General features: G+C 68.5%; 1 protein-coding gene across 2 annotated transcripts; it reads left to right on the top strand.

Moving 5' to 3' along the window:
* Positions 1 to 2,423: 2,423 nt before the first annotated feature.
* CEP170B (centrosomal protein 170B) lies at positions 2,424 to 22,122 on the top strand (the record flags this gene model as incomplete). 2 transcript variants are annotated; one of them, XM_081097545.1, is made up of 18 exons in its annotated part: positions 2,424 to 2,528; positions 7,049 to 7,138; positions 7,839 to 7,917; positions 8,580 to 8,638; positions 9,655 to 9,790; positions 10,744 to 10,848; positions 10,990 to 11,466; positions 11,775 to 12,511; positions 12,680 to 12,850; positions 13,352 to 13,442; positions 13,537 to 15,249; positions 16,611 to 16,743; positions 18,629 to 18,788; positions 18,977 to 19,120; positions 19,240 to 19,328; positions 19,702 to 19,795; positions 20,208 to 20,259; positions 20,359 to 22,122. In XM_081097545.1, 18 exons carry the CDS (start codon positions 2,424 to 2,426, stop codon positions 20,592 to 20,594), a joined length of 4,671 nt encoding a protein of 1,556 aa, XP_080953671.1. In that variant the 3' UTR covers positions 20,595 to 22,122. The 2 variants fall into 2 exon arrangements, with proteins under 2 accessions (XP_080953671.1, XP_080953670.1); XM_081097544.1 differs by having other exon boundaries at positions 16,494 to 16,743.
* Positions 22,123 to 23,865: the final 1,743 nt, after the last annotated feature.

Here is a 23,865-nt window from a genome sequence, read left to right as displayed (position 1 = left end):
CCCTTTGGCTCCAGGACCAGCCACCCGACTCCCAGAGCTGGAGGCCCAGGTCCTTGCCCTGGCTGTTCCCTCTGCCTGGAATGCCCCCCCGCCCCCATGCCATGTACCCACTTCCGCCTGCCCCTGTGTCGCTCAGGTGTCCCCTCCCAGCAGCCTTCCCTGACCCTCCTGTCACTCACAGCTCCTCCTTTTGAAGAGAGCCCCAGGATGCATTTGATCTGGTTTGCACGCTTGTATGAGTGTGTTTGCAGTGTACATGTGTGTGTAGTGTGCATGCGTGTAGTGTGTGCACACCGTGTTCAGCGTGTGTGTGCAGTGTGCACACATACAGTGTGTGGTGAACATGTATGTGTAGTATGTGCACTGTGGGTATGCATGTGTGTGTCATGTAAGTGTGTCTTGCAAGGGTGCAGTGCTGGTACAGGTGTATCATGTGAGTCTGTGGATGTTTCATGCAAGTGTGCATGTGTATGTGAATGTGCCATGCAAGTGTGCGTGTGTGAGTGTGTGAATGTTTCATGCAAGTGTGAGTGTGTGCGTGTGTGAATGTTTCATGCAAGTGTGAGTGTGTGAGTGTGTGAATGTTTCATGCAAGTGTGAGTGTGTGAGTGTGTGAATGTGCCATGCAGGTGTGCATGTGTGTGTGTGTGAATGTTTCATGCAAGTGTGAGTGTGTGTGTGAGTGTGAATGTGCCATGCAGGTGTGAGTGTGTGAGTGTGAATGTGCCATGCAGGTGTGCATGTGTGTGTGTGAATGTTTCATGCAAGTGTGAGTGTGTGTGTGTGAGTGTGAATGTGCCATGCAGGTGTGAGTGTGTGCATGTGTGAGTGTGTGAATGTGCCATGCAGGTGTGAGTGTGTGAGTGTGAATGTGCCATGCAGGTGTGAGTGTGTGTGTGTGTGAGTGTGAATGTGCCATGCAGGTGTGAGTGTGTGAGTGTGTGAGTGTGAATGTGCCATGCAGGTGTGAGTGTGTGCATGTGTGAGTGTGTGAATGTGCCATGCAGGTGTGAGTGTGTGTGTGTGTGAGTGTGAATGTGCCATGCAGGTGTGAGTGTGTGAGTGTGTGAGTGTGAATGTGCCATGCAGGTGTGAGTGTGTGCGTGTGTGAGTGTGTGAATGTGCCATGCAGGTGTGAGTGTGTGAGTGTGTGAGTGTGAATGTGCCATGCAGGTGTGAGTGTGTGCATGTGTGAGTGTGTGAATGTGCCATGCAGGTGTGAGTGTGTGCATGTGTGAGTGTGAATGTGCCATGCAGGTGTGCGTGTGTGAGTGTGAATGTGCCATGCAGGTGTGAGTGTGTGAGTGTGAATGTGCCATGCAGGTGTGCGTGTGTGAGTGTGAATGTGCCATGCAGGTGTGAGTGTGTGAGTGTGAATGTGCCATGCAGGTGTGAGTGTGTGAGTGTGAATGTGCCATGCAGGTGTGAGTGTGTGAGTGTGAATGTGCCATGCAGGTGTGAGTGTGAATGTGCCATGCAGGTGTGCAGGTGTGAGTGTGTGCAGAGGAGAGCGGCCAGGACACTGTGGGATGTGGGTGGTGCTCCAGGCCACATGCACATGGGTGTGGCAGGTGTGTTCACACACCTGGAGCCCGTGCCCTGTGCTGGTGCCGGGACAGCTCTGCTCGTGGCGAGCGTGTGCAGTGTCTGCCGGTGGCTGGGTGACATCAGCCCTTGTCATTGCTCAGGTTGCCCCCGCTGTGCCCCTCAAACCACCGTGCAGCCCCCTGCTGTCCGACCACATCAGCCCTCAGATCCTCCTTTGCTGATGCTCCGGGACCTTGGGCACCAAAGCACCCTTCCCTCCTGGGCACCCCTTCCCCCCGGGCACCCCTCCCTCCCCGGGCACCCCTTCCCCCCCGGGCACCCCTTCCCTCATGGGCATTGGAGAGGTTGCCTGATGCCCCAACCACGGCCCTGGCCTGGCCAGGGGGCGCCTGCAGGTGGTCACAGTGGCCGCTGAGGGGTGTGTGGTCTCCTCTCGGTGTGGGGAGCATTGGTGGGTCAGGGTCCTGCCTCCAGCTGCCCCCCAGCCCCTGTGCCCAGGGCTGGTCCCAGAGTGCCCGCTCAGGGAAGCGGAGCCTCTGGCTGAGAATCTGTGTCTTGGGAGGGTGGGGTGCCGAGGGCCTGGCATGGTGGGGACCCTGACTGTGGGGAGCGGCCTCTGGTCAGGTCACGGGGACATCTGTGGGTCCACACGCAGGCCGTGCCGCCGATGCCCAGACTCACCCCTGCAGCACCCACAGGAGAGGGAGGCTATGCTGGGGCCTGGGGTGGGGGAGCCCGGCGTTTCTGGGCGGAGCTTGGGCGTCGGAGGGGCAGGGTCTGTGCTGGGCTTAGGGGTCGGGTAGGACCTGAGCCACCAGGGAGCCGCTCTGACAACCCCTCCACCCCCAGGCCGGACTGGCCTCTCGGGCGCCAAGATGAGCGTCACCTCCTGGTTCCTGGTGAGCAGCAGCGGCACCCGCCACCGGCTCCCGCGGGAGCTCATCTTCGTGGGACGCGACGAGTGTGAGCTCATGCTGCAGGTGAGCGGGCGGCAGGGGGGCGGGGGTAGGGGCCGGGGGGCGGGCGGGTGGGGGGTGGCTGCACAGCGGGGCCTGGGCGCAGGCGGGCTCTGGGCCTGGTGGGCGTGTGCAGGCCGCACGCTCCGGCTGCGGGGTGGCCACAGGGCTCCGTTGCTGTGGGACTCAGGCGCCCGGCCGCCCCGGGACGGTGTTGGGAAGTGGTCTGTCCGGCTCCTGGGCCGGGGCCGGTGTGGGCCGCGGGGCCAGCTCCGACCCTCAGGCCTGTCCACGCGGCTGGTGCCCTGGAGGTGCCCTGGGAGAGGGCGCCTCAGGCAGGAAAGCTGGCAGGGCCACAGCCAGCCGGGCACCGGACCGGCATCAGGACTCTCTGGCCGGGTGTGGGAGGCCGAGTTCGGCTTCTGGGGCTCACCGCCTGACGCTTGGGGACCAGGACGGGGCAGGGGAGGGGCTGGCCCTGGAGGTCCGGCCGGCCGCATGTCCTTTCTCCGCGCCTCCTGGGTGGGGGTGGGGTGCGGGGCCTGGTGCCCCAGGCCGGCGTCCTCCCGTGTGCTGAGAGGGGCTGGGGGGTCGTGCTCAGGAAGAGTTTGGGGTCCCCCCCCTGGGGGCCCTGAGCAGGGTGGGAGCGGCAGGGCCTTCTCAGCCCTCAAGCTGGGCCGGGCCCTGGCCTGGGCCTGCCGGGGTGTCTGCCCCTGGCTGTGCATCATGTGGGGAGACTGAGGCCTGGGGGGTCTGCAGGCGTGCAGTGCGTGTGGAGTGCCGCCCGCCTCCGCCCCTGTCCTAGCCTCCCGCAGTCACAGGGGCCCAGGCCGGGGCTGTGGAAACCCGCCATCCTGTCCCTCCACCAGGGCCCCCACCAGCATGGACGTCCTGCCTGCCGTCCAGGGGCAAACCCTGCCCTTCCCGCACCCTTACCCATGCCCGGGGGTCCCTGTCTGCCACTTCCACCCTCCTGAGGGCACCCCTCCCACCAGGCCTGCGCTGGGCTCCAGCCTCTCCCGCACCTGCCCTAAGAAGGTGACACTAGGGCTGGGGTGGATGTGGTGGGGGAGGGGCCTCTGCTTAGAGCGAGGGGCAGGCCGTGTGGAGAGGGGGGGCAAGGCCAGGGAGCCAGGCCGGCCTGCAGGCTTGTGCCCGGGTCTGGGCAGGAGGGTCATGGCCTGGACTCCGGGCAGCGGGGGAGACACGGCCCAGGTCCGCCTGGCGCCAGAGCTCCGGTGCAGGTGTGTATGCGTGCACGGACGCGTATGCACACACGTGAGTGCACAGGCACACACACGCCTGTGCACACACGGATGCGTGTGTATGTGTGTGAACACGTGGTCGCACAAGCCTGCACCCCGGTGGGGGCCTGTGGCAGCGGGGGTTCGTCTGCTGGCATCCTGCCCCGGAGACTGGCCGTGGGCAGCCCGGCGCCCGCACACTCCGCAGGCCGGGCGGGCCGTGCTGGGTGAGCTGGCAGGAGGCGGCGGGCCTGGGTTTGGCTGCTGCCCATCGCGAGGCCCCGGGCGGGGCTCCCCCGCGGAGGCGGCGGGCGTGAGTGTTGGAAGCACATCGTTGCTCCGTTTAAAGTGAGAACGGACGGCCCTTCCCCGGACGCCGTGTTCTGTGTTTAGAGCGTCAGCCGTTCCACGAGTCTGAGTTGTAGCTGCTCCCTCCGCTCGGCCTCTCCTCTGGGCCAGGGTGGGGGTGGGGGTGGGGCGGTGGGGTTCCTCCCTGCTCTGAGGAACCCTGGTGCGACCCCAGGTCCGGGAGGGGGCTTGGCAGGAGCTGTGCCTGGTGACAAGCCCTGGCCAGGAGTGGACGGGGCAGCCCCGGCTTTGGGAGCCAGTTGGGGGTGGGCTGTGTCCAAGGAGCCCGAAGGTGGCAGGGCATCTTGCTGGAGAGGGACGGTGGGCACAGGGCGGTGGTCCTGGGCAGGGGACCCAGGCGTGAGGGGTGTGTGTCTGGAGCGGCTGGGAAGCCAGGGGTCGGTCAGGGAGGTGAGGCCGGATCGGGGCTGGCTGGGTCGCTGGCACTGCCTGGGGGTGGCCAGGATTGGGGGGCCTTCTGCTTGGAGAGGGAGGAGAATGTTCAGGCTGCAGGGCCAGTCATCAGAGGTGGCCTCCAAGCGCGAGGGACAGGGTGCTCTCACTGCCGCCCCCCTGGTCGCCTGGGGTGGCGAGGCCTGGGCCAGCCCCTCCCACCGAATCCTGGCCCAGAGCTTGCGCAGCCCAAGACCAGTGCCCCCTCGGTGCCCCTTCTCGGCGAGGCCCCTGAGCAGACGATCCCGGCCATGAGCAGGCAGGGCCCGGCCCGGCTCAGGGTTTGCTTCCTTGAGACTGCGGGTCCCTCTGGCCCAGTGGGCAGCTGGCCTGTTCCCGAGCCCTGGGCTGTGATGGGGGTGCAGGGGGCACAGGGGGAGGTGAGCCGATCCTCCCGCCGCCAGGCTGGGCTCTAAGGAGCCGTGGTCCTGACCCGGGGCTGCCCAGAGAGGCAGTGACCGGGCCTGAGGTGGGGCGGCCTGAGAGGTGCTGATTTTTGTGGATTCCCAGGGAAGCTCCTCCAGTGCCCTGCGGCCCGGGGGGCAGGACCCGAGTGGGCAGCGCAGTGGCCCTGGGCGCCAGGCCGTGGAGGCTCTGGCCAAGGCCGCGGGCAGGGTCACCGGACCGGCTTCTGGGGGAGGTGAGCTCCCAGCAGGCCTGCGTGGGGCAGAGCGAGGAGCCGTGAGGAGGTGGTGCCGGTGGCCGGGAGCTGGCTGGCCTTGTGCCAGCTTCACTGAGGCGTTCAGGACAGGGCAGAGGTGAGGCCCGGGGGAGGGCAGTGGGTCTCAAGGTCAGACCCTGCTTGCCAGGGCCCCGCTGCTTTGGGAGGAGGCAGGCTGCTCCCGGAGTGCCAGCAGGATCCTTTCTGGGGGCTCCCCGGGGGGGCACCTGGGGCAGGGACACCCTGTTCCTCCCTCCCAGGCTGGGGGAGCGGGGGGCTCAGGGTGGCCCTGCAGACTGTGTTCTGCCCTCTGTCACCCCTGCACCGCCGCAGGAGGCTGTGTGGGTCCTGCCCTCACTTCTCTCCCTCCTCGCGGCGCCCCCAGGCCTCCCACGGTGGTGTCATCATTTTGGGTCGAGCCGCTATCTCGGGGCCTCGGAATCCAAACTGGTTGCAGTGACCTTGGTTGGGGGCGGGGCGGGGCCGGAGCCCAGGCCACCCTCACCCCCACCCTCACCCTCACCCCCACCCCCACCCCCACCCTCACCCCCACCCCCACCTCCCCTGCCCTGGGCTCGGCCTCTGGTGAGGAAGGAGGCCTCACCCTGGGGCTCCCCAGACTGTGGGACATTTCAGGGTGGTGCCCGAGGCTGGGCAGGTGGGGGTATGAGAAGCCTGGGCTCTGGATAGTGGCCCGCAGCCCAGGTGAGGAGGGTCTGGGCACACGCCTGTGAGAGCTGAGGCCGGGAGGTGTGGTGACGCAGGGACTCGGGTCCGGGGCCACCTTCCCAGGCGGCGGGGAGCAAGTGCACGGCCCCTCGCTCCCGTGTGTGCTGTGGAGGCGGCCTGGAGTCTTGGGGGCACTGCCTGGCAGGCCCCCGGGGTCACGTGCTGCGCCCAAGGCTGGCCGGTGGTGCTGGAGTCTCCTGGGGCTGGGCCTGGACATGTGGCTCCTCATGGGCCAGGGCCTCCAGCCGTGGGCCTGGGCCTGGGCAGGGGGGGGGGGGGTTAGGGGAGGCAGCTCGTGCTGAGACCTGGCCTCTTGGCTGGTGAGGCGGCCGTGCCAGTGCCTAAGCCGGTGGACGGTGGCCTGACCCGTCCCTGCCTGGTCCCCAAGCCCTGGAGGTGTGTGTGTGTGGGTGGGGGGAAGCGGGGCTGGGCCCTCCAGCTGAAGGAGGGAGCTGGCTGCTGTCCTGGGGGGTCCTGGCGGCTGGTGGTGGGGAAGCATTGGCAGTGTCGGGGGGAAGTACCCATGTGCACGTGTGTGCGGGGGCGGGGCGCCCAGGGTGTGCGAGTCCTGTGCCTGAATGCACAGCCCGCAGGGTCCGAGAGGCGGCACCCACGTCCGGGTGCACGTGTCCATCACTCGGAGCGGTTGTGAGCCCGGGAGGCCGGCTGGGTGGGCCAGGAGTGGGGGAGGCCTCTCCCCTCCTCCCCGGTCCCCCCCCCGCCCCCCCCCCCGCCCCCGGCCTCCCTCTGGCTTCTGCCGGGTCTGCTGGGACCGGAGGGTTCCCAACCCTCCCAGGCAGAGCCGGGAGCAGCCACGGGGACGGGAGGGCACTGGCCTATGGTGCCGTGGAGGCTGGTCACGAAGGGAGGGGCCAGGGTGGCACCAGGGGGTGGGAGGAACCGGCCCGGCATCTTGCAAATCTCTGGCCTGATCTGGGGGCTGGGAGGGCGCACACCCTCCAGGTGCGAGGTGTGGGTGGGACCTCGTGGGCTCTGGTATGAGGCTGGCGTTGGGGGCGTGGTGGGGCGATGGGGGCCCCTGTGGGTGCCTCTGCCTCCTGGGACTGGCCTATCGGGGAAGGTCACCTGAACGTCGCCCGTGTCCCCAGTCCCGCAGTGTGGACAAGCAGCATGCCGTCATCAACTACGACCAGGACCGGGATGAGCACTGGGTGAAGGACCTGGGCAGCTTGAATGGGGTGAGTGTTGGCCCCGCCCCCACCATGGCCCCTCCCTCTGCACCGGCCCCACCCCTCCCTCTACGTTGGCCCCGCCCCCTTCGTGGCCCCTCTGCACTGTTCCTGCCTCTCTCCATGGCCCCGCGCTCTTAACTGGCCCAGTACCTGCCATGGCCCCTCAGTCTGCACTGGCCCCACCCCACTCCATGGCCCCGCCCTCTGCTGGCCTCACCCCAACTCTGTCCCTCTCTGTCCCCACCCCACTCCCGACCACACCTCTCTGCTGGGTGCCCCGGCCCCTCCAGGACCTCAGCTCAGGGGGGAGGCGGCCCCCGCAGCAGGCTCCTGTGGGGAGCGGAGTCAGACCAGCCTCGCCATGGGGCCGCCCTCGCGTGTGCTCGCTGCTCCTGAGGGCACCGTGGGGTCTGGCTGGGGCCCGGGGCCAGCAGAGTCTGTGGACGAGAGAGTCTGTTTCCCAGAGAGAGATGGCCAGGGGTTTGCAGTTGGAGGGGCTGCATCGCGTCCCTGGGCACCGGGCGAGGCCTGGCATTTCGACCCCCCACCTTCGGCGGCATCTGTCCTGCCTGTGGTCTCGCGGCTGGTGCCCGTGTGCCAGAGGGCAGTGCCTGCCCAGAGCCAGAGGGAAGGGGCTCCAGAGTCAGCCGGCCTGGCTCCCCCTCAGCCAGCCCGGCTCCCCCTCAGCCAGCCTGTCTCCCCGCAGACGTTCGTGAATGAGGTGCGCATCCCAGACCAGAAGTACATCACGCTGAAGCTCAACGATGTCATCCGCTTCGGCTACGATATCCTTTCTGCCGCTCTCCCTCCTGGCTCCCCAGGCCCAAGGCCACCCTCACCCTTATCCTGGGAGCAGGTGGGGGCCTCAGCGGACACAGCTGGGCTGAGAGGGTGGCAGGGATGAACGCCACACCAGCCCCTGCCGCCCGCCCGCTGGCCTGCGCTCCCTGGGACCCAGAGCCCGTGTGGCCTGGGGGCTGCAGGCCCGGCGTTCTGGGCCAGAATACGGTGAGTGGGGCGGTGCTTCCGCCGGGCAGCGGGGGCCGTGCACACGACAGGAGCGGTGCTGTAGCAGCCCACATTCGGCTGCTGGCCGAGGCCCTGGTACCCCGGGACTTGGGTGCTCTGGGATGGCTGGAGGGGGGTGCCCTCGGGGGCTCCGGCCTGCCATGCCCGGGGGGAGTGGGGGGTGCACAGTGTGCCCCGAGCCCTCGGGCATGTATGTGTGGGACCTGGAGTGGCCTCTGCCCTCCACCCCCTGCAGTGGGGGCAGCACAGGGTGCAGACTGTGCCCGCGGTGTGGACTCATGCCCGGTCGGTGGCCACACTCGGGGGGAGGGGCAACCTGATGCCAGGCCCTCCCCCCTGAATCGCCTGCCGGGAGCGGCCTCTTATCTCCGGGGCTGAGCTGCTGTCCCCTCCCCCGTTCTCCTTAACTCCCTGCCACATGCCAACATGTACGTGCTGGAGCGCGTGCAGCACCGCGTCCCTGAGGAGGCGCTCAGGGTCAGTACCAGCGCTCGGCCGGGACCCCACCCCCACCCCCACCCCCGCCACGGGGCCGCGTGTCCCTGTGTCTCCCCAGCCCTCCACTCCCCACCGCCCACCCTCCCTGGCCAGCACCCCAGCCTCCCCACAACCCTGGCCTGGCTGTGGTTTGCAGCCGGCCTGGCCTGCTCTGCAGGGTCACCCAGTCCGGCCAGTGGAGAGACTCATTCCCCGCCAGGCTGCCGTGGCCACCACGGGAGGCGTGGCTGGTGGGTGTAGCTGGGGCCCTAGAGGCCCTGCCTAGCAGCCTGAGCCCTGGCAGGACCCTGATCCGGCCGCCGTGGGTGGCCAGCAGCAGGTAGAAGAGGGGTTGAGGCTGGCAGCCCAGCTTGAGGGTCCTGGGTCTCAGCTCACTTTCCGAATGAGCCTGGGCTCTGCACAGACCCTGGGTGGACAGCCAGTGTGAGCCCAGCTCTGGTGACTGCAGAGCTCAGCCAGGTGGCCTTGGCATGCACAGACACCTATACCCACACACGCACACACATGTGTACAGGTGCAGACATACATAAGCACACACATGCACAGACACCCACACATGCGCACACATGCAAAGGCATACGAAAATGTGTGTACATTTTCAGACATACTCGTGCACACACACGTACATGAGCAGACGTGTGTATGTGAGTGAGCACCCATTCACATAGGCACGTGGGCAGACACACATGCATGCACATACATACACACACCCAGACATGCATGCACATGCATACATATGCTCTCACGATCTGCTTGGACAGGCCACTGCTCCCCCCTCACCCCACAGCCCTGAGTGGCTGACCCCGTGGTCTGGGGCCTGCCCACCCCGCTCTGGTGGGGCTGGGTTGGCAGTCTTCCCTCTGGTATGGCTGCCCACCCCCTCCTCCACCTAAGCAAGCTGCTCCCCCGGAAGCTTTGTGGTCTGAGGGCCCCCCCCCAGGCTGGGGCATGGAGCAGGCGGGGCTCAGGCTGCCCCTCACCCCCTCCTCCCGCAGCACGAGAAGTACACCAGCCAGCTGCAGGTGAGCGTCAAGGGGCCCTCGCCCAAGAGGGGCGAGGCCCTGCCGGAGCACACGCCTTACTGCGAGTCCTTGAACCCCAGGCCGGAGCGGGACCGGAGACCCGGAACAGGTACGACGGACGGCTTTGCAGCGGGGCCGGGAGCGCACACAGGCCTGCCCTCCACGCGGCTCCCCACAGGCTCCCCTTGATTCACCTCACGGGGAGCAGTCCTCTCACGCCCCATGACTCCCCGCTCCACCTCAGCCTCCTGGGCTCCCACCCCCAGCAGCCATGGCACAACCCGCTCACATATGAGCTCAGGTGCCCATGTACACGCCCTGCAGACACACCCACCTGCGCACCCTGTCCCCTGCAGACACACCCACTGTGCTCCCTGCCCCCTGCAGACACACCCACTGTGCTCCCTGCCCCCTGCAGACACACCCACCTGCGCACCCTGTCCCCTGCAGACACACCCACTGTGCTCCCTGTCCCCTGCAGACACACCCACCCAGTGTGCCCACATTCCTGCACCTGTGTACATGCACTCACCTGTGCACGCCCCAGCCCTCCAGCTCTACAGACACACCCACTGTGTGTGCCCGCATTCCTGCATTCTGCAGACACAGACCCGTGCACCCCGCACCCCATGCGGTCGAGTCAGACTGGTGGCACGCAGCTTCCAGGGTCCCCCTTGCGGAGCCTTGGGAAGAGGCAGGCTCTGGATGTGGGCTCCCCGTCGGGCCGGCTCTGGAGGCAGAGGCCCAGGGCAGGGTAAAGGGCTTGCCCGCCCAGGATGGGTGCTGAGGACAGTGGTCCCCTGAGGCCAGCCTGCCCACAGCACCCACCTGGCGCTCAGGCCCCGCTGGGCTGGGGAGGTACATGGCCGTGGGCTCATGGCCATGAGCTGTCATCCTCAACGTGGAAAGTCTTGGAGCTGTTGGCAGCTGGCTGGGTCCTGGGCAGCTGCAGGCTGAGCTGGGAGGCGATGCCAGGCTTCCCTCCCACCCCAGTCTCCCAGCTTGGGGTCTGCCCTGTCTGGTTGGGGCCCCCGTGACCCAGAGTCCACGCTCCCTCTGCAGAAGCAGCGGCCTACCGCACACCCCTGTACGGACAGCCCTCCTGGTGGGGGGAGGACGATGCGGGCACCCCCCCGGAGGACAGGCCGCCGGAGGGGCCGTACCCAGGTAGGTCCCCGGCCGGACAGGGCCCTGCGAGCCCCGGACTCCCGAGGGCGGCCTGGCCTGGAGCTGCCAGTCCAGGGGAGGTGGTGGGTGAGGGTGTTGCCCTCGGTCCCACCTGAGGAGGTGTCCCCCCCGACTCCCCAGAGCGGCCCAAGGAGCTGGCTCAGCAGGATGGGGACCTGGCTGGCACGCCGCCCGTCCTCCGGGCCCCCACGGAGCCCCAGGGCTACTCCTTCCGCCGGGAGCCCAGCTACTTCGAGATCCCCACGAAGGAGGCCTCGCAGCCGCCGCCCAGGCCCCCCGAGGTGCCCGCACACGAGGCGCCCACCAAGGACGTGGAGCCGGGCGGGGCGCCCGTGGTGCAGAGCCACGCCTCCTTCACCATCGAGTTTGACGACTGCAACCCGGGCAAGGTGAAGATCAAGGACCACGTCACCAAGTTCTCCCTGCGCCAGCGGCGGCCGCCGGGCAAGGCCGCGCCCGGCGAGGTGGTCTCCGCGGAGACCAAGGTGGCCGACTGGCTGGTGCAGAACGACCCCAGCCTGCTGCGCCAGGCGGGCCCCGGCGACGACCGCCACAGCGCCAAGAGCGACCTGCCCGTCCACACCCGCACCCTGAAGGGTGAGTGCCCGCGGCGGCCCACGGCCCTCCCGGTGCAGGGCCCACTCAGCTCCGTCAGTGTCTATCTCCCGTTTTCTTTTTTAAGATACATTTTTATTGATTTCCGAGAGGAAGGGAGAGGGGGAGAGAGAAGCATCCGCGATGAGGTAGAACCACGGCTCGGCTGCCTCCTGCGCGCCCCTCGGGGGTGACCAGCGTGTCCCTGGTGCTCGCCTTGGTCCCGTGCGCTGGGTCCCGTGTGGAGCGGGGCGCTGTGGCTGGGTGTGTGGGCCCCCCTGGGCCTCATGAGTTGGGGTCCCCGCCCCCAGGCCACAAACACGAGGACGGCACGCAGAGCGACTCGGAGGACCCGGTGGCCAAGGCGGCGGCGGCGGCGGCGGCCGGGGTCCCCGTGGAGAACGGGGAGCAGGCGCGGCTGCAGAGGCAGATCAAGCGGGACCCCCAGGAGCTGCTGCACAACCAGCAGGCCTTCGTCATCGAGTTTTTCGACGAAGACACGCCCCGCAAGAAGCGCTCCCAGTCCTTCACGCACGCCCCGCCCGCGGACGCCAAGCCCGACAGGCGCCGAGGCCCCGGGCCGGCCGACAGGGACCGCGCGGGCGCCCCGGCCCCGGCCCCGGCCCCGCCCCGGGGAGCGGGCGGCAGCTCCGGGCCGCAGCGGGCCAGCTCGCTCAAGCGCGAGAAGACGGAGGAGCGGCTGAGCGGCCCCCCGGCCCCCGCCCGCGCCGCCGCCCGCCCCTTCGGCTCCGTGGGGCGCCGCTCCCGCCTGGCCCAGGACTTCATGGCGCAGTGTCTGCGGGAGGGCTCTCCGGCCGCCCGGCCCGGCCCCGGCCCCGAGAGGGCGCCCGCGGCACTGCCCACCCCTCTGACGCCCCGCGGGGCCAGTCCCGTGGCCCCCTCGCCCCCGCCGCCCCCCGCCGACCCCCAGCTCACCAAGGCGCGCAGGCAGGAGGAGGACGACAGCCTCAGCGACGCGGGCACCTACACCATCGAGACGGAGGCGCAGGACCAGGAGGTGGAGGAGGCCCGCAAGATGATCGACCAGGTGCCGCGCGGCTGGGGGCCCAGCGCCGGCCGGCCAATCAGGGCCCCTGTCCCCGGGCGGGCGGGGCGTGTTCAGGGGCGGGGCGTGCCTGGGCGGAGGTGGGCGGGGCGTGTTCGGGGGCGGGGCGTGCCCTGACCTTAGCCGCTGTCCCTCCCGTCCCTCCCGCAGGTGTTCGGGGTACTGGAGGCCCCTGACCTCTCCAGGGCGTCCTCGGCCATCTTCCGCCCAGTCATCCGCGGGGACGGAGAGGACGGCGGCGACGGGATGGCCCAGCGGGTGTCCCTGCTGCAGGAGCTCACCTCCCGGCCGGTGAGCGTGGCCCCCCAGGGGGACCTCCAGGTACGCAGGCCACGAGCAGGTCACGCGCAGGCAGCGCCAGGGTCCACGCGGGGCCATTGCGTCCTGCATGCGCTCACTCAGGCTCTGCTTCTGCCCGGAGCTGGACTCCAGGCCCCAGACGAGGCTGGGCCCCACACGTTCCCGAGGAGCGGGCCCCCTGGCAGGTGGCTGGGCCAGGGGGAGGGCTCGGCGGCCGCTGAGGCCCTGAGTCCAGTTGGGCACCTGGGTGTGCGCCGCCCGCGGGCAGGGCTGGGCTGAGCCGTGGCTGCTGGTCTCAGCCGCTGTGCTGGGCCCAGGTGCAGGTGGCATGTTGGGGTCTCACAGCCCAGGGGAGGGCGTCTGGCTGTTGGTGCGGGGGGGGGGGGGGGGGACTCGTGGCGGACATGGCGATGGCGTTGTGAGCCAGGTGTTGGGATGGCTGCCTTGGGCACCCCTCGTGCCCCGGCCCCTCTCCGTGGGGCTCCCACACCCTGTAGACACACCCCTGCCTTCTCCCTGCAGGACCCCCCAGTGCCAGGCTCCCCTGGAGGTCCAAAGTGGGCGTCCCGCTGGGCCAGCCTGGCTGACAGCTACTCGGACCCGGGTCTGGTGGGTAAGTGGCTCCAGGGCTGTTCCAGGGGCAGGGGGGCGAGCTCGTGCCACCCTGCAGCCGGCGGCCCTTCTGACCACTGCCCTTGTCTTCGCAGAGGACGGCCCGGGGCGCAGGGCTGGGGAGCTCGAGGCGGCCGTGCCTGTGCGCCAGCGGCGGCTGCTCCCCCAGCTCCCCAGCGACAGGGCGGGCAGCCCCGCTGGCCCTGAGGCCGCCAGGAAGAGTGGGCCTGGGCCCCCGGAGCCGGGCAGCGAGCCGGCCGGCCGCCTACTGGGCCAGGAGGACGTGGAGCCCGACAGCCTCAGTGATGCCAGCGGGTCGGACGGGGGGCGGGGCCCCGAGCCAGGCGGGGGCCCCCAGGAGGAGAGACGCAGGAGCCCCCAGGAGGGGCTGGTGTGGATGAGGGGCCGGTGCTCGCCTAGGACCTCCGGGGAGCCGGCCCCCAGCGCTTTCTTCATCGGGGACCAGAACGGGGAGGCGGCCCTTCCCCGGAAAACGTCTGCGGCTCCGGGGGAGGCTGAGGGCCCGGGGCGGGCGCCCCAGCCCAGCGCCCCCGCGAGGGACGGTGTGTACGTCAGCGCCAGCGGCAGGATGGCCCTCAGGCTGCAGACGGGCAGGTCGCTCGAGCCCGAGGGCCCCGCCCCGGGCAGGGAGGCCACAGCCTTCATCCGGCAGGAGAGCTTCACCAAGGAGCCGGCCAGCGGCCCCCCGGCGCCCGGCCAGCTCCCCAACATCTCCAGCCACCCCCTCCTGCAGGACCTGGCCGCGGCCCGGGCCTCACGCCTGGACGTCCACTCCCAGGACACCCGGCTGATCCTGAAGGAGACCGAGACGGCCCTGGCCGCCCTGGAGGCCCGGCTGCTCTCTAAGTCTGCGGCCGCGGGCGAGGGCGAGGGCGAGGCGGGCAGCGCCCCGGGGCCTCCGGAGGACTCCCTGTCCGGGGACTCCGACGTGGACACGGCCAGCACGGTCAGCCTGCTCAGCGGCAAGAACGGGCCCAGCCCCACGAGCCCCCAGCTGCTGGGGCTGCAGCGGGAGAAGCCGCCGTCCCCGCCGGCCGCGCAGGACCTGGGGGGCGTCCCCCCGAGCAGCGCCCGGGAGTGGCTCTCGGAGAAGCCTCGTCGCCTGGTGGGCCCCACGGACGCGGGCCGCGGGGAGCCCGGGCGGCGCCTGGCTGTGCGGCGGGGCCAGGGGTCCCTGGACTGGCCCGAGGAGGAGCGCGGCTCTGGCCTGGCCCGGGACGGCTCGGACACGGCCACCTCCGACCACGAGACGCCCTCGCTCAGCAGGGCCGGGCGGCCGGGGTCTCGCCGGAAGCCCGCCGCCCCGCCGCCGTCGCCGGCCGCCCGGGAGGAGCAGGGCCGCGTGTCGGCCAGCGCCCAGAAGGTGCAGCAGGCGCTGACCCGCTCCAACAGCCTGTCCACCCCGCGGCCCACACGCGCCTCCCGGCTGAGGCGGGCCCGGCTGGGGGACGCCTCCGATACGGAGGCCGCGGACGGTGAGCGGGGGCCCCCGGCCAGCCACGAGCCGGCGGGGCGCCCGGCCGCCGAGCAGGCCAAGAAGCTCTCGCGCCTGGACATCCTGGCCATGCCCCGCAAGCGGGCGGGCTCCTTCACGGGGCCCAGCGAGTCCGAGGCGGCGCCCGCCCGCGCCGGCTTCTCCGGCCGCAGCGCAGAGCTGTCCTGCACGGGCCGCAAGCCCACCCGGGCCGAGGCCCAGACCGCCGCCCGGAAGGCCGCCAACGCCACCCCGGCCGCCCGCCAGCCCTTCAGCAGGGCCCGCCCGGGCAGTGCCCGCTACTCCTCACCCAGTGAGTGCCCTGGGGGCGGGCGGGCGGAGGGGGGCAGCTTCCTGGGGCAGCCCAGGCCCCACGGAGCCCTGATCCGTGGGCGGGCGTGTCACCGAGGACTCGCGGGCAGGTGCCCAGCCCCCAGGTGTCCCGCTGGCCTGGTGTGAGGGCGGGAGACCCCGGCCATGGCCAGGTGTCCCGGATGGAGGAGCCCCTCCATCTCCTGGGGGGGACCTGGGTGTGTCCCCCTGTTCCCGGGAGTTGGGACCTCAGCTGGGACCCTGGTGGCGTGTGAGGCCCTTGTGCAGGCTGGGCCGTCCGTGTGGGCTGGGGCCAGGGGAGGGTACATTGCCCGCTGCTGTGGGGGTGCGGCGCCCCAGGTGCCTGTGAGCCTGGGCCCTGTGGCCAAGGGACAGCTGTGTCCCTCTCCCCACCCTACCCGAGTCACCTGCAGCCACGTGTGCAGCAAGGAGGGGCTGGGCTGCTGTGGCCACTGGAGCTGGCCTCCTGCCCAGGGGGGCTGGACATTCATGCCTACCCAGCTGGCTTACCCACGGGGGGCTGACCCGCAGCTCCGAGTGAATTGGTTTAAGGTGTAGACGCTGCTGCTGCTGCTGCTGCCACCTGGACACCCCCTACCCTATCTGGACTCCCCTCCCCAACCCAGACACCCCCTCCCCCACTCGGCCACCCCTCCCCCTCCCTACGCTGGCTCAGCCTGAGAGCTAGTTCCAAGCAGTGCTGAGCCGTGGGGTGCATGGGAGGAAGGGGTGGCTTGCTGCGAATGCTGCCCGCGCCCCCTTGTATTTATTGTGCACGGCATGGCCCCCCTGGAGCTCAGAGCAGGCTGCACAGGGTCAGGTGAAGGGTCAGGCAGGTGCAGGGAGGTCTCGAGGGGTGAGGCCAGGCTCTGCCCACAGGCCAGGCCATGCTCAGCCACCCAGGGCTGGGCCAACCCACTGGGGAAGTTTACCCACCTGGTGTGTGGGCACCATTTCCCTGCCACCAGGACAGCTCCCACCTGACGCACAGCCTGGTCCGTGGAGAAGCCAGGCTGCCCAGCCCTGCATGTGCCTGGGCTGGTGTGGCCTCACGGACCCGGGCGCTTAGCTGCTGCCGGCACTTCGGCTGAGTGCCAGGGTGCAGGGTGCCAGCTTCAGGGCTGCGGGGTGTGGCACCAGGCCTGCTGGGGGAGCCTGGGCTGCCACGGGAGCTGAGCGCTGCCCCGTTCTGTTCTTGCTTCTGGAACCAATTCACTCGCCCAGGCGCGCGTCGCCGGCAGCAGGGCTCCGACTGCACGTCCACCTCGGAGGAGGAGTACGGCTCCCGCCACGGCTCCCGCCACGGCTCCCCCAAACACACGCGTTCCCGTGCCTCAACAGCCACGCAGACCCCTCGGGCTGGCTCCACCCGGGCCCGGCCCCGGGCCCCCGGCCTCCGGGACACCGACGACGAGGAGGAGCCCGACCCCTACGGGTTCATTGTGCAGACGGCGGAGATCGCGGAAATCGCCAGGTGGGCACCCTGGACCGGGGGGCCTCCCTTGGGGGCCAAGAGCCCCCCAAGGGCAGGGCTGGGGCTGGGCTTTCTTCCCAAATGGGCTTCACAAATGCTCTTTGGATGGATGGGAGGAGGGAGGAGGGAAGAGGGGTGGATGGTCAGGTGGATGGATGGGTGGATGAAGGATGGATGGGTAGGTTATTGGGTGGATGGATGGATGGGTAATTGGATGGATGAGTGATTGGATGGGAGGATGGATAAGGGTGAGGGATAGATCAGGTGAATAGATGGGTGGATGAAGGATGGATGGGTGGGTGGGTAATTGGATGGTTGGATGGATGGATGGATGGATGGGTGATGAATGGGTGATTGGATGGGAGGATGGATAAGAGTGAGGGATAGATGGTCAGGTGGATGGATGGATGGGTGGATGAAGGATGGATGGGTAGGTTATTGGGTGGATGGATGGATGGGTAGTTGGATGGATGAGTGATTGGATGGGAGGATGGATAAGGGTGAGGGATAGATCAGGTGAATAGATGGGTGGATGAAGGATGGATGAGTGGATGGATGGGTGGGTGGGTAATTGGATGGATGGATGGATGGGTGGATGGAAGGGTGGATGAGTGGATGGGAGGATGGATGAGTGGATGGATGGGTGGGTGGATGGATGGGTGGATGGAAGGGTGGATGAGTGGATGGGAGGATGGATGAGTGGATGGATGGGTGGGTGGGTAATTGGATGGATGGGTGGATGGGTGGATGGATGGGTAGATGGATGGGTGGATGGAAGGGTGGATGAGTGGATGGGAGGATGGATGAGTGGATGGATGGGTGGGTGGGTAATTGGATGGATGGATGGATGGGTGGATGGGTGGATGGATGGGTGGATGGAAGGGTGGATGAGTGAATGGGAGGATGGATGAGTGGATGGATGGGTGGGTGGGTAATTGGATGGGTGGATGGAAGGGTGGATGGATGGGTGGATGGATGGGTGGATGGAAGGGTGGATGAGTGGATGGGAGGATGGATGAGTGGATGGATGGGTGGGTGGGTGAGGGGTGGATGTCAGATAGAGATGGGTGGGTGGATGCCGATGCTCCTGGGAGGTGGGGACCTCTGGTGGGAGGCGGGCCTCCGAGAAGGTTTGTGTTAAAGATGTGCTCCCGTGTGCAGTCATTTAGCAGAAGGCCCACCTCCAGGCCAGGGGTGCAGAGAGGTGTGTTGGGGGGTTGCGGTCGTTCTCTCAGCAGTGATCGGGCCGTGCAGGGCCCGTGGAGGGCAGGAGGGTCCTGGCTGGGTGGTCTGGGAGCCTCAGGGAGCCGGGTGTCACTGTGGAGCGGGAGGCGGGCCGGCTGGTGCTGGGGCTCAGCTCCCTGGCCGCCCTACGTGGTGGGGAGGTCCCTGGCTTCTGTGTGTTTTCCTGCCTTTTCCTCGGCCCCATTCTGACTCTCATCTGAGACCCCGCCCCCTCTCCTGCCTCAGTTTCCCTCCCTGCAGAGCAGGGCTTGTGTGGCTCCGTGTTCTGTGGCAGCCCTGGTGTTTAGCCCGTCACCGGAGGAGGAGGAGGAGGGGGGGGGGTGCCTGCCTGGGAGCCTGTGGGTGTCTCTGCCCAAACTCCCTGCCCCGGCCCTGCCCCCGCCCCCCCCCCACGCCCACCTCCTCCCCAACGTCCGGGACTTGTGCCTCCCAGGGGAGCCCTTGCCAGTGGCCGGTTGGGCGAAGTTTGGGAGGCTGCATGCCCCGCTTAGCGGCTGCCCTGGGAGGCACTCATCCTTGGGAGGGTGTGGCCCGGGAGGGAGCATCGAGTCCTCCTGCCCGCCCCCCTCCCCGCCCCCCCCCCCCCCCCCCGCTGGGCAGGCTGGGAAGGCCCCACAGACCTGCCCCTTTCCTGCCGCAGACTGAGCCAGACGCTGGTGAAGGACGTGGCCATCCTCGCCCGGGAGATCCACGACGTGGCGGGGGACGGCGACACGCTGGGCCCCCCGGGACCCACCCGCAGCGCCTCCCTCGGCAACATGCCCAGCACCCCCGCCTCGACCATCTCTGCCCGCGAGGAGGTGAGCCGGCCGGGCCGAGGACGAGGGAGCTGTGGGCCCTCACGGAGGCCACCTGGGAGCACGAGGTCCAGGACCTGCCTCCATCGGGGGGGGGGGGGGGGGGGGCGTCCGGGGTCCCTGAGCCCCAGGCTTGGGGTCGTAGCAGGGGGGGTGCCGCTCTCTCCGCTGACCCGCCCCCGGCCCCCCAGCTGGTGCAGCGCATCCCAGAGGCCAGCCTCAACTTCCAGAAGGTGCCGCCCGGCTCCCTGCACTCCCGGGACTTGGACCAGAACATGAACGACCGCCGTGAGGACACCCTGGCCAACAAGACGCGGCCTCGGAGCCGCGAGGAGGCAGGCAGCCCTCCCCGACCTGGCCGCGCCCGGGGGTCCCTCAGGGCGGGGACGGGGGCGGGGGGAGGAGCAGGGCTTTCTGGGGGCCGGCGTGCTGTGCTGACGCCTGGTCCCCGCAGGTGATCTTCGATAACCTCATGCTGAACCCTGTGTCCCAGCTGTCCCAGGCCATCCGCGAGAACACGGAGCACCTTGCCGAGAAGATGAAGTGAGTCCCCGGTGCTCCGCTGGCGGCGGGAGCCCTGCCGGGAAGGGGGGGCCGGGGGGCCCAGCTGGACACCCTCAGACCCACAGGCACATGTGCACGGTGGGGCTGATGTCCTCCGAGGGCACACGTGCGCCCACGCCCACGCACACGCACACGCACACACCCGCCCACCCTGCCGCTCCCGGACACTGACCCTGAGCCCGGGGCACCCCCTCCCCCGCCCTGACCCAGGCCAGGCAGAGACGGACGCTGGTACCAGCAGCCCAGGGCCTGCTCTGGGCCTCAGGTTCCCCTGGGGCACAGGACGGGGTCAGGGCAGGTGCTCAGGCCCCAGTCACCATCCTGTCTGTCCCCCCGCCCCCCGGCTGGGCAGGATCCTCTTCCAGAACTCGGGGCGCGCGTGGGAGGACCTGGAGGCCCGGATCAACGCCGAGAACGAGGTGCCCATCCTGAAGACGTCCAACAAGGTGAGCTGGGCGGCCGTGCGGGCACAGGCAGGGCCCGAGCCCCGTCCCCCAACCCACAGGCAGGGCCCGACCCCCGTCCCCCGACCCCCAGTCCACAGGCAGGGCCCGACCCCCGTCCCCCAACCCACAGGCAGGGCCTGACCCCCGTCCCCCAGCCCACAGGCAGGGCCCCTACCCCCATCCCCCAACCCACAGGCAGGGCCCGACCCCCGTCCCCCAGCCCACAGGCAGGGCCCGACCCCCATCCCCCAGCCCACAAGCAGGGCCCCGACCCACAGCCCACAGCCCACAGCCCACAGGCAGGGCCCGACCCCCATCCACAGCCCTGGCTGCAGAGAGGCCTGGGCGCTGGCCCAGGGTGGGACCCTCGGTGGTCAGGCCCCGCCCATCAGCCTCCTCCCCCCTCTTGCAGGAGATCAGCTCCATCCTGAAGGAGCTGAGGCGCGTGCAGAAGCAGCTGGAAGGTGGGTGGCCCAGCTGGGGTGGAGGCGAGGACCTGGGCGGAGACGCAGGGTGGGTGTGTGGGGGGGCAGGACCCTCCCCTGACGCTGCCCCCCCTGCAGTCATCAATGCCATCGTGGACCCCAGCGGGAACCTGGACCTGCTCGCGGCAAACAGGGGCTCCGCCGGCTCCGGCCCCCTCGGGAAGGGCCGGCCACCCGCCCAGAGCCCGGCCTCGCCGCCCTCGGCCCTCACCCTGAGGGGCTTCCCGCAGCGGGCCCCCTGTGGGTCCCCCGGCCTCCCGGACCCTGCCTTCCTCCCCGACTTCCTCCCGGACTCAGAGCGGTTCCTGATCTAGGGGCCGGGCCGCGCCCCGTGTGCCCGTGTCCCTGCCCCCGCCCCCCCCTCCCCCCGCCTCGGCCCCTCCCGGCTGTGGCCGGCTCGCCGTGAAGACCCCCACACGTGCCATAACCCCACGGGCGGTGCCGCACCAGGCCCCCTCCGCCCCCAGCCAGCACCTGCCCCCACCCGCCGGCCTCCTGGCCCAGCTCCTGCTGCGGCCGCTGCCAAGGGCCGGTGTCCGGGCCCTCCCGTGCCCTCTGCATCGTTGTTCTTTTGTCTTTAGTTTTGGAGGAAAGTAGTTTGTTCCATTTCAGCAGCCTCCCCGCCTGGAGGGCCCGCCGGCCTCGTGGGCTGGAGCGCGTGCTTGCCTGGCGTGTCCCCGGGCGCTGGCCGGGCCGGCAGGGGAGGGGGCATCCGTGGGTCGTTCAGTGCCAAACAGGGAGCGGAGGGGCTGGATGCCTCGGGACGCGAGGGTGCAGGCCAGGCAGGTGCCGCGCCAGCTGCCCAGGGCCCATCGGCCGGGCAGGGGCCCCAGCACTTCCCGCCTTCGGTGCCAACACAGCTGCAGACCCAAGCGTGCCGGCCTCTGCGGGAGGCTGCTGGGCGGGCGGCCGCCTGGCAGGTGCACGCACACGCCCACCCCTGCTCCCCACCAGCCCGGGCACATCTGCGTGTGCAGGGCCTGCCCCAGCGGTGGTGCCGGCCCCTGCTCTTGGCTCGCGGGCCTCTGGGCCAGGTGGAGGCGACTGCCGGCCAAAGTGGCTGCAGCCGGGCTCCCAGGAGCTCCCGAGGCAGCACGCCGCCCGTCCCGGACGCCGGGCATTAACGGGGCATCTACACTCAGCTCGGGCCCCACAGGCCCCGTCCATGGGGCAGGGACAGGCCCCGGGAGCAGGTTCGTTTTCTCAGGATTCTGTTGGTGGGAACATGCCAGGCGGCCCCTCCTGGGGGCCTGTGTTTCTGGAGCCTCTAATCCAAAGAGCTTGTTTGGGGGGCGGGGTGCCCCCTCGACCAGAGTGGTGTGGGTGCGCAGGGCAGCCCCTGATGTCTGCATGCGAGTCGATTGCCGAGGGAGCATCTGGGGGGGCGGGCACTGCAGCTGGACGGAGGCCACAGGGGTCGTGGCTGTTTACACTGGGCGCCCGGGCGTGGCCTGCGCCCCCCCCCCCCATGTTTACGTGTGTGAGTGGCAGTGGGGTCCCTGCCTGGCGTCCCCCCGAGAGCCTGCGGAGCCCCTCGGAGGAGGTGCTAGTGCTGGTCCCACCCGCATCCCCACGCCCCGCCCGCAGCCGCTGGACACGTGGTGGCCACGGATCCCCGGCCGCGAGGCCCTCCCCGCCCACCCTCCCGGTCGCCGCACACTTTTTTATTCACAGACGCGTGTCCCCTCCAGCCCCGACCCGGGGTCAGTAACTTATTTGTCCGGCTTCGCGGAGGCGCCTCCGGGTTTGTCCTCAGGTGGTCTGTGGGTGTCTTTCAGAAAATGGTTATTTTATATGATTTGTCATGGAATTTGTTCTAATAAATCATTCTATCACGTGGCAGCCTCCGGCGGCGGCGCCGTGGCCTTGTTTCTCGGTGGCGGCGTGTGGCTGGGCAGGGAGCGCGTGGCCCACGGTCTCCCTTCCTGGGATGGAAACTCCCGTTTGACCCCCAAGCCCAGGGGACACTGCAATGCAGGGGCATCGCCACCAGGGGGCAGCCGAGGCCAGAAGGCAGAGTGGAAATTTCCAGAGATTTGCTCCTCCAAGAGAAAAGCTGTTTGATTCCAGCGGGTCCGGAGGGCAACGCCCAGAGCAGTTCTCCAAAGCCAGCTGTGCTGGGGGCCCCCTGTGGTGCCCCCCACCCAGTGCCCGCAGCCTGCGCCTTCACACCCACGGCCACCACCACCCCACCTCCAGCTGCCGGGGGGGGCCCTGAGGCCAGAGGGACAGGTCAGCCCCTGGCTGGTGGCTCGGTTGGTTGAGCATCGTCCCACTCAGATCAGGGCACATGCCTAGGTGGCCGGTTCAGTCTGGCCGGGTTCGATGTTTCTCTCCCTCTCTCTCTAAAAATCTAAAAAAATCCTTGGGTGAGGATTTAAAAAAAAATTTTAAGTAAAAAAATAGATTTTAAAAAAAGAGGGACAAGTTGGGCTGGAGCCAGTGTCCAGCAGGTGGGGACCGACAAGGCCAGTCACTCGGCCAGAAGCGCGGGAGGCACTTGCACCTCAGCAGTTCCCACGCCCTCTGTTCCCCTCACCAGCTCTGTTCCCCACGTCCCTGTTCCCCTCACCAGCTCTGTTCCCCACGTCCCTGTTCCCCTCACCAGCTCTGTTCCCCACGCCCTCTGTTCCCCTCACCAGCTCTGTTCCCCACGTCCCTGTTCCCCTCGCCAGTCTCAGCAGCTGGGCTCTCCGACCCCCGGTGGAGGCCTCCAGGAGACCAGCGGCTCCCTGCTGGGCCTTATCTCCTGGCCCCGTGGCGACCCCACAGGCACTCAGCTCCTCAGAAGACACCTCTCAGAAGTGAAAAGGAAAGATGTTACTATTCTTAGATCCAATAAATAATTTGTACGTGAAGCATGTGACAGCTCTACAAGCCAGAAGCAGAGAGATGACCCAATAAAACACTGGCAAGGGCTCGAGCGAGCAGCCGGGGGATACCCGCGAGGTCAGCCCCTGCTCAGAGCCATGCAGTTACCCCACGCGGCCAGCAGGACGGCTCCCACCGGGCGCTCGCCCAGGCCGAGTGAGCAGCGTGCGCTAGCACTGCCCGAGTGCCTGCCCCGACCCAGGAGAACTGCGGCACACGGCCTGGGAAGGCACCTGGGAGGGCTTCCGGCAGCCCTGTTCACACAGCACCCCCCCCCCCCCCGCTATGTACCCCCCCCCCCCCGGCCGCCAAGAGAATGCATGTCCCCGCGCCTCTCACTTGATATTGCATCTAAGTTGGCCAGTGTTTCAGCGCTTAACACGTAACATTCCATCTTCTTCCGGCTTCCATTGTTCACATGGAGAAGTCAAGTACGCACGTTGCCTCTTTGAGACGTGTCTTTCTGTGGATTTTTCTGTTATTGGATTCTCAGTGGTTTAATTGACTACAGTTTGCATACAAATATCTGCTGTTATCTGTGTTGAAATCCGCAGCCCTTCGGGGGCTGGTGGCTCGGTGTCTCGCCGGTGGTGGAAGAGCCTGCTCGAGCCTTTCTCCGACGTTGTCCTGCTCTGCTCCCCGCCTTCCCTCCCAGGGACTCGGCCTGCACCCTGCCCTGCGTGTCTTCTGTGCTCTTCTCTCTGTTTCCATTCA

Source organism: Myotis nattereri (assembly GCF_964212035.1).
Source record: "Myotis nattereri genome assembly, chromosome: 1".
NCBI classification, from domain to species: Eukaryota; Metazoa; Chordata; class Mammalia; order Chiroptera; family Vespertilionidae; genus Myotis; species Myotis nattereri.
Note: the sequence above shows the minus strand (reverse complement) of the source record. Positions and strands in the feature narration are given on the sequence as shown.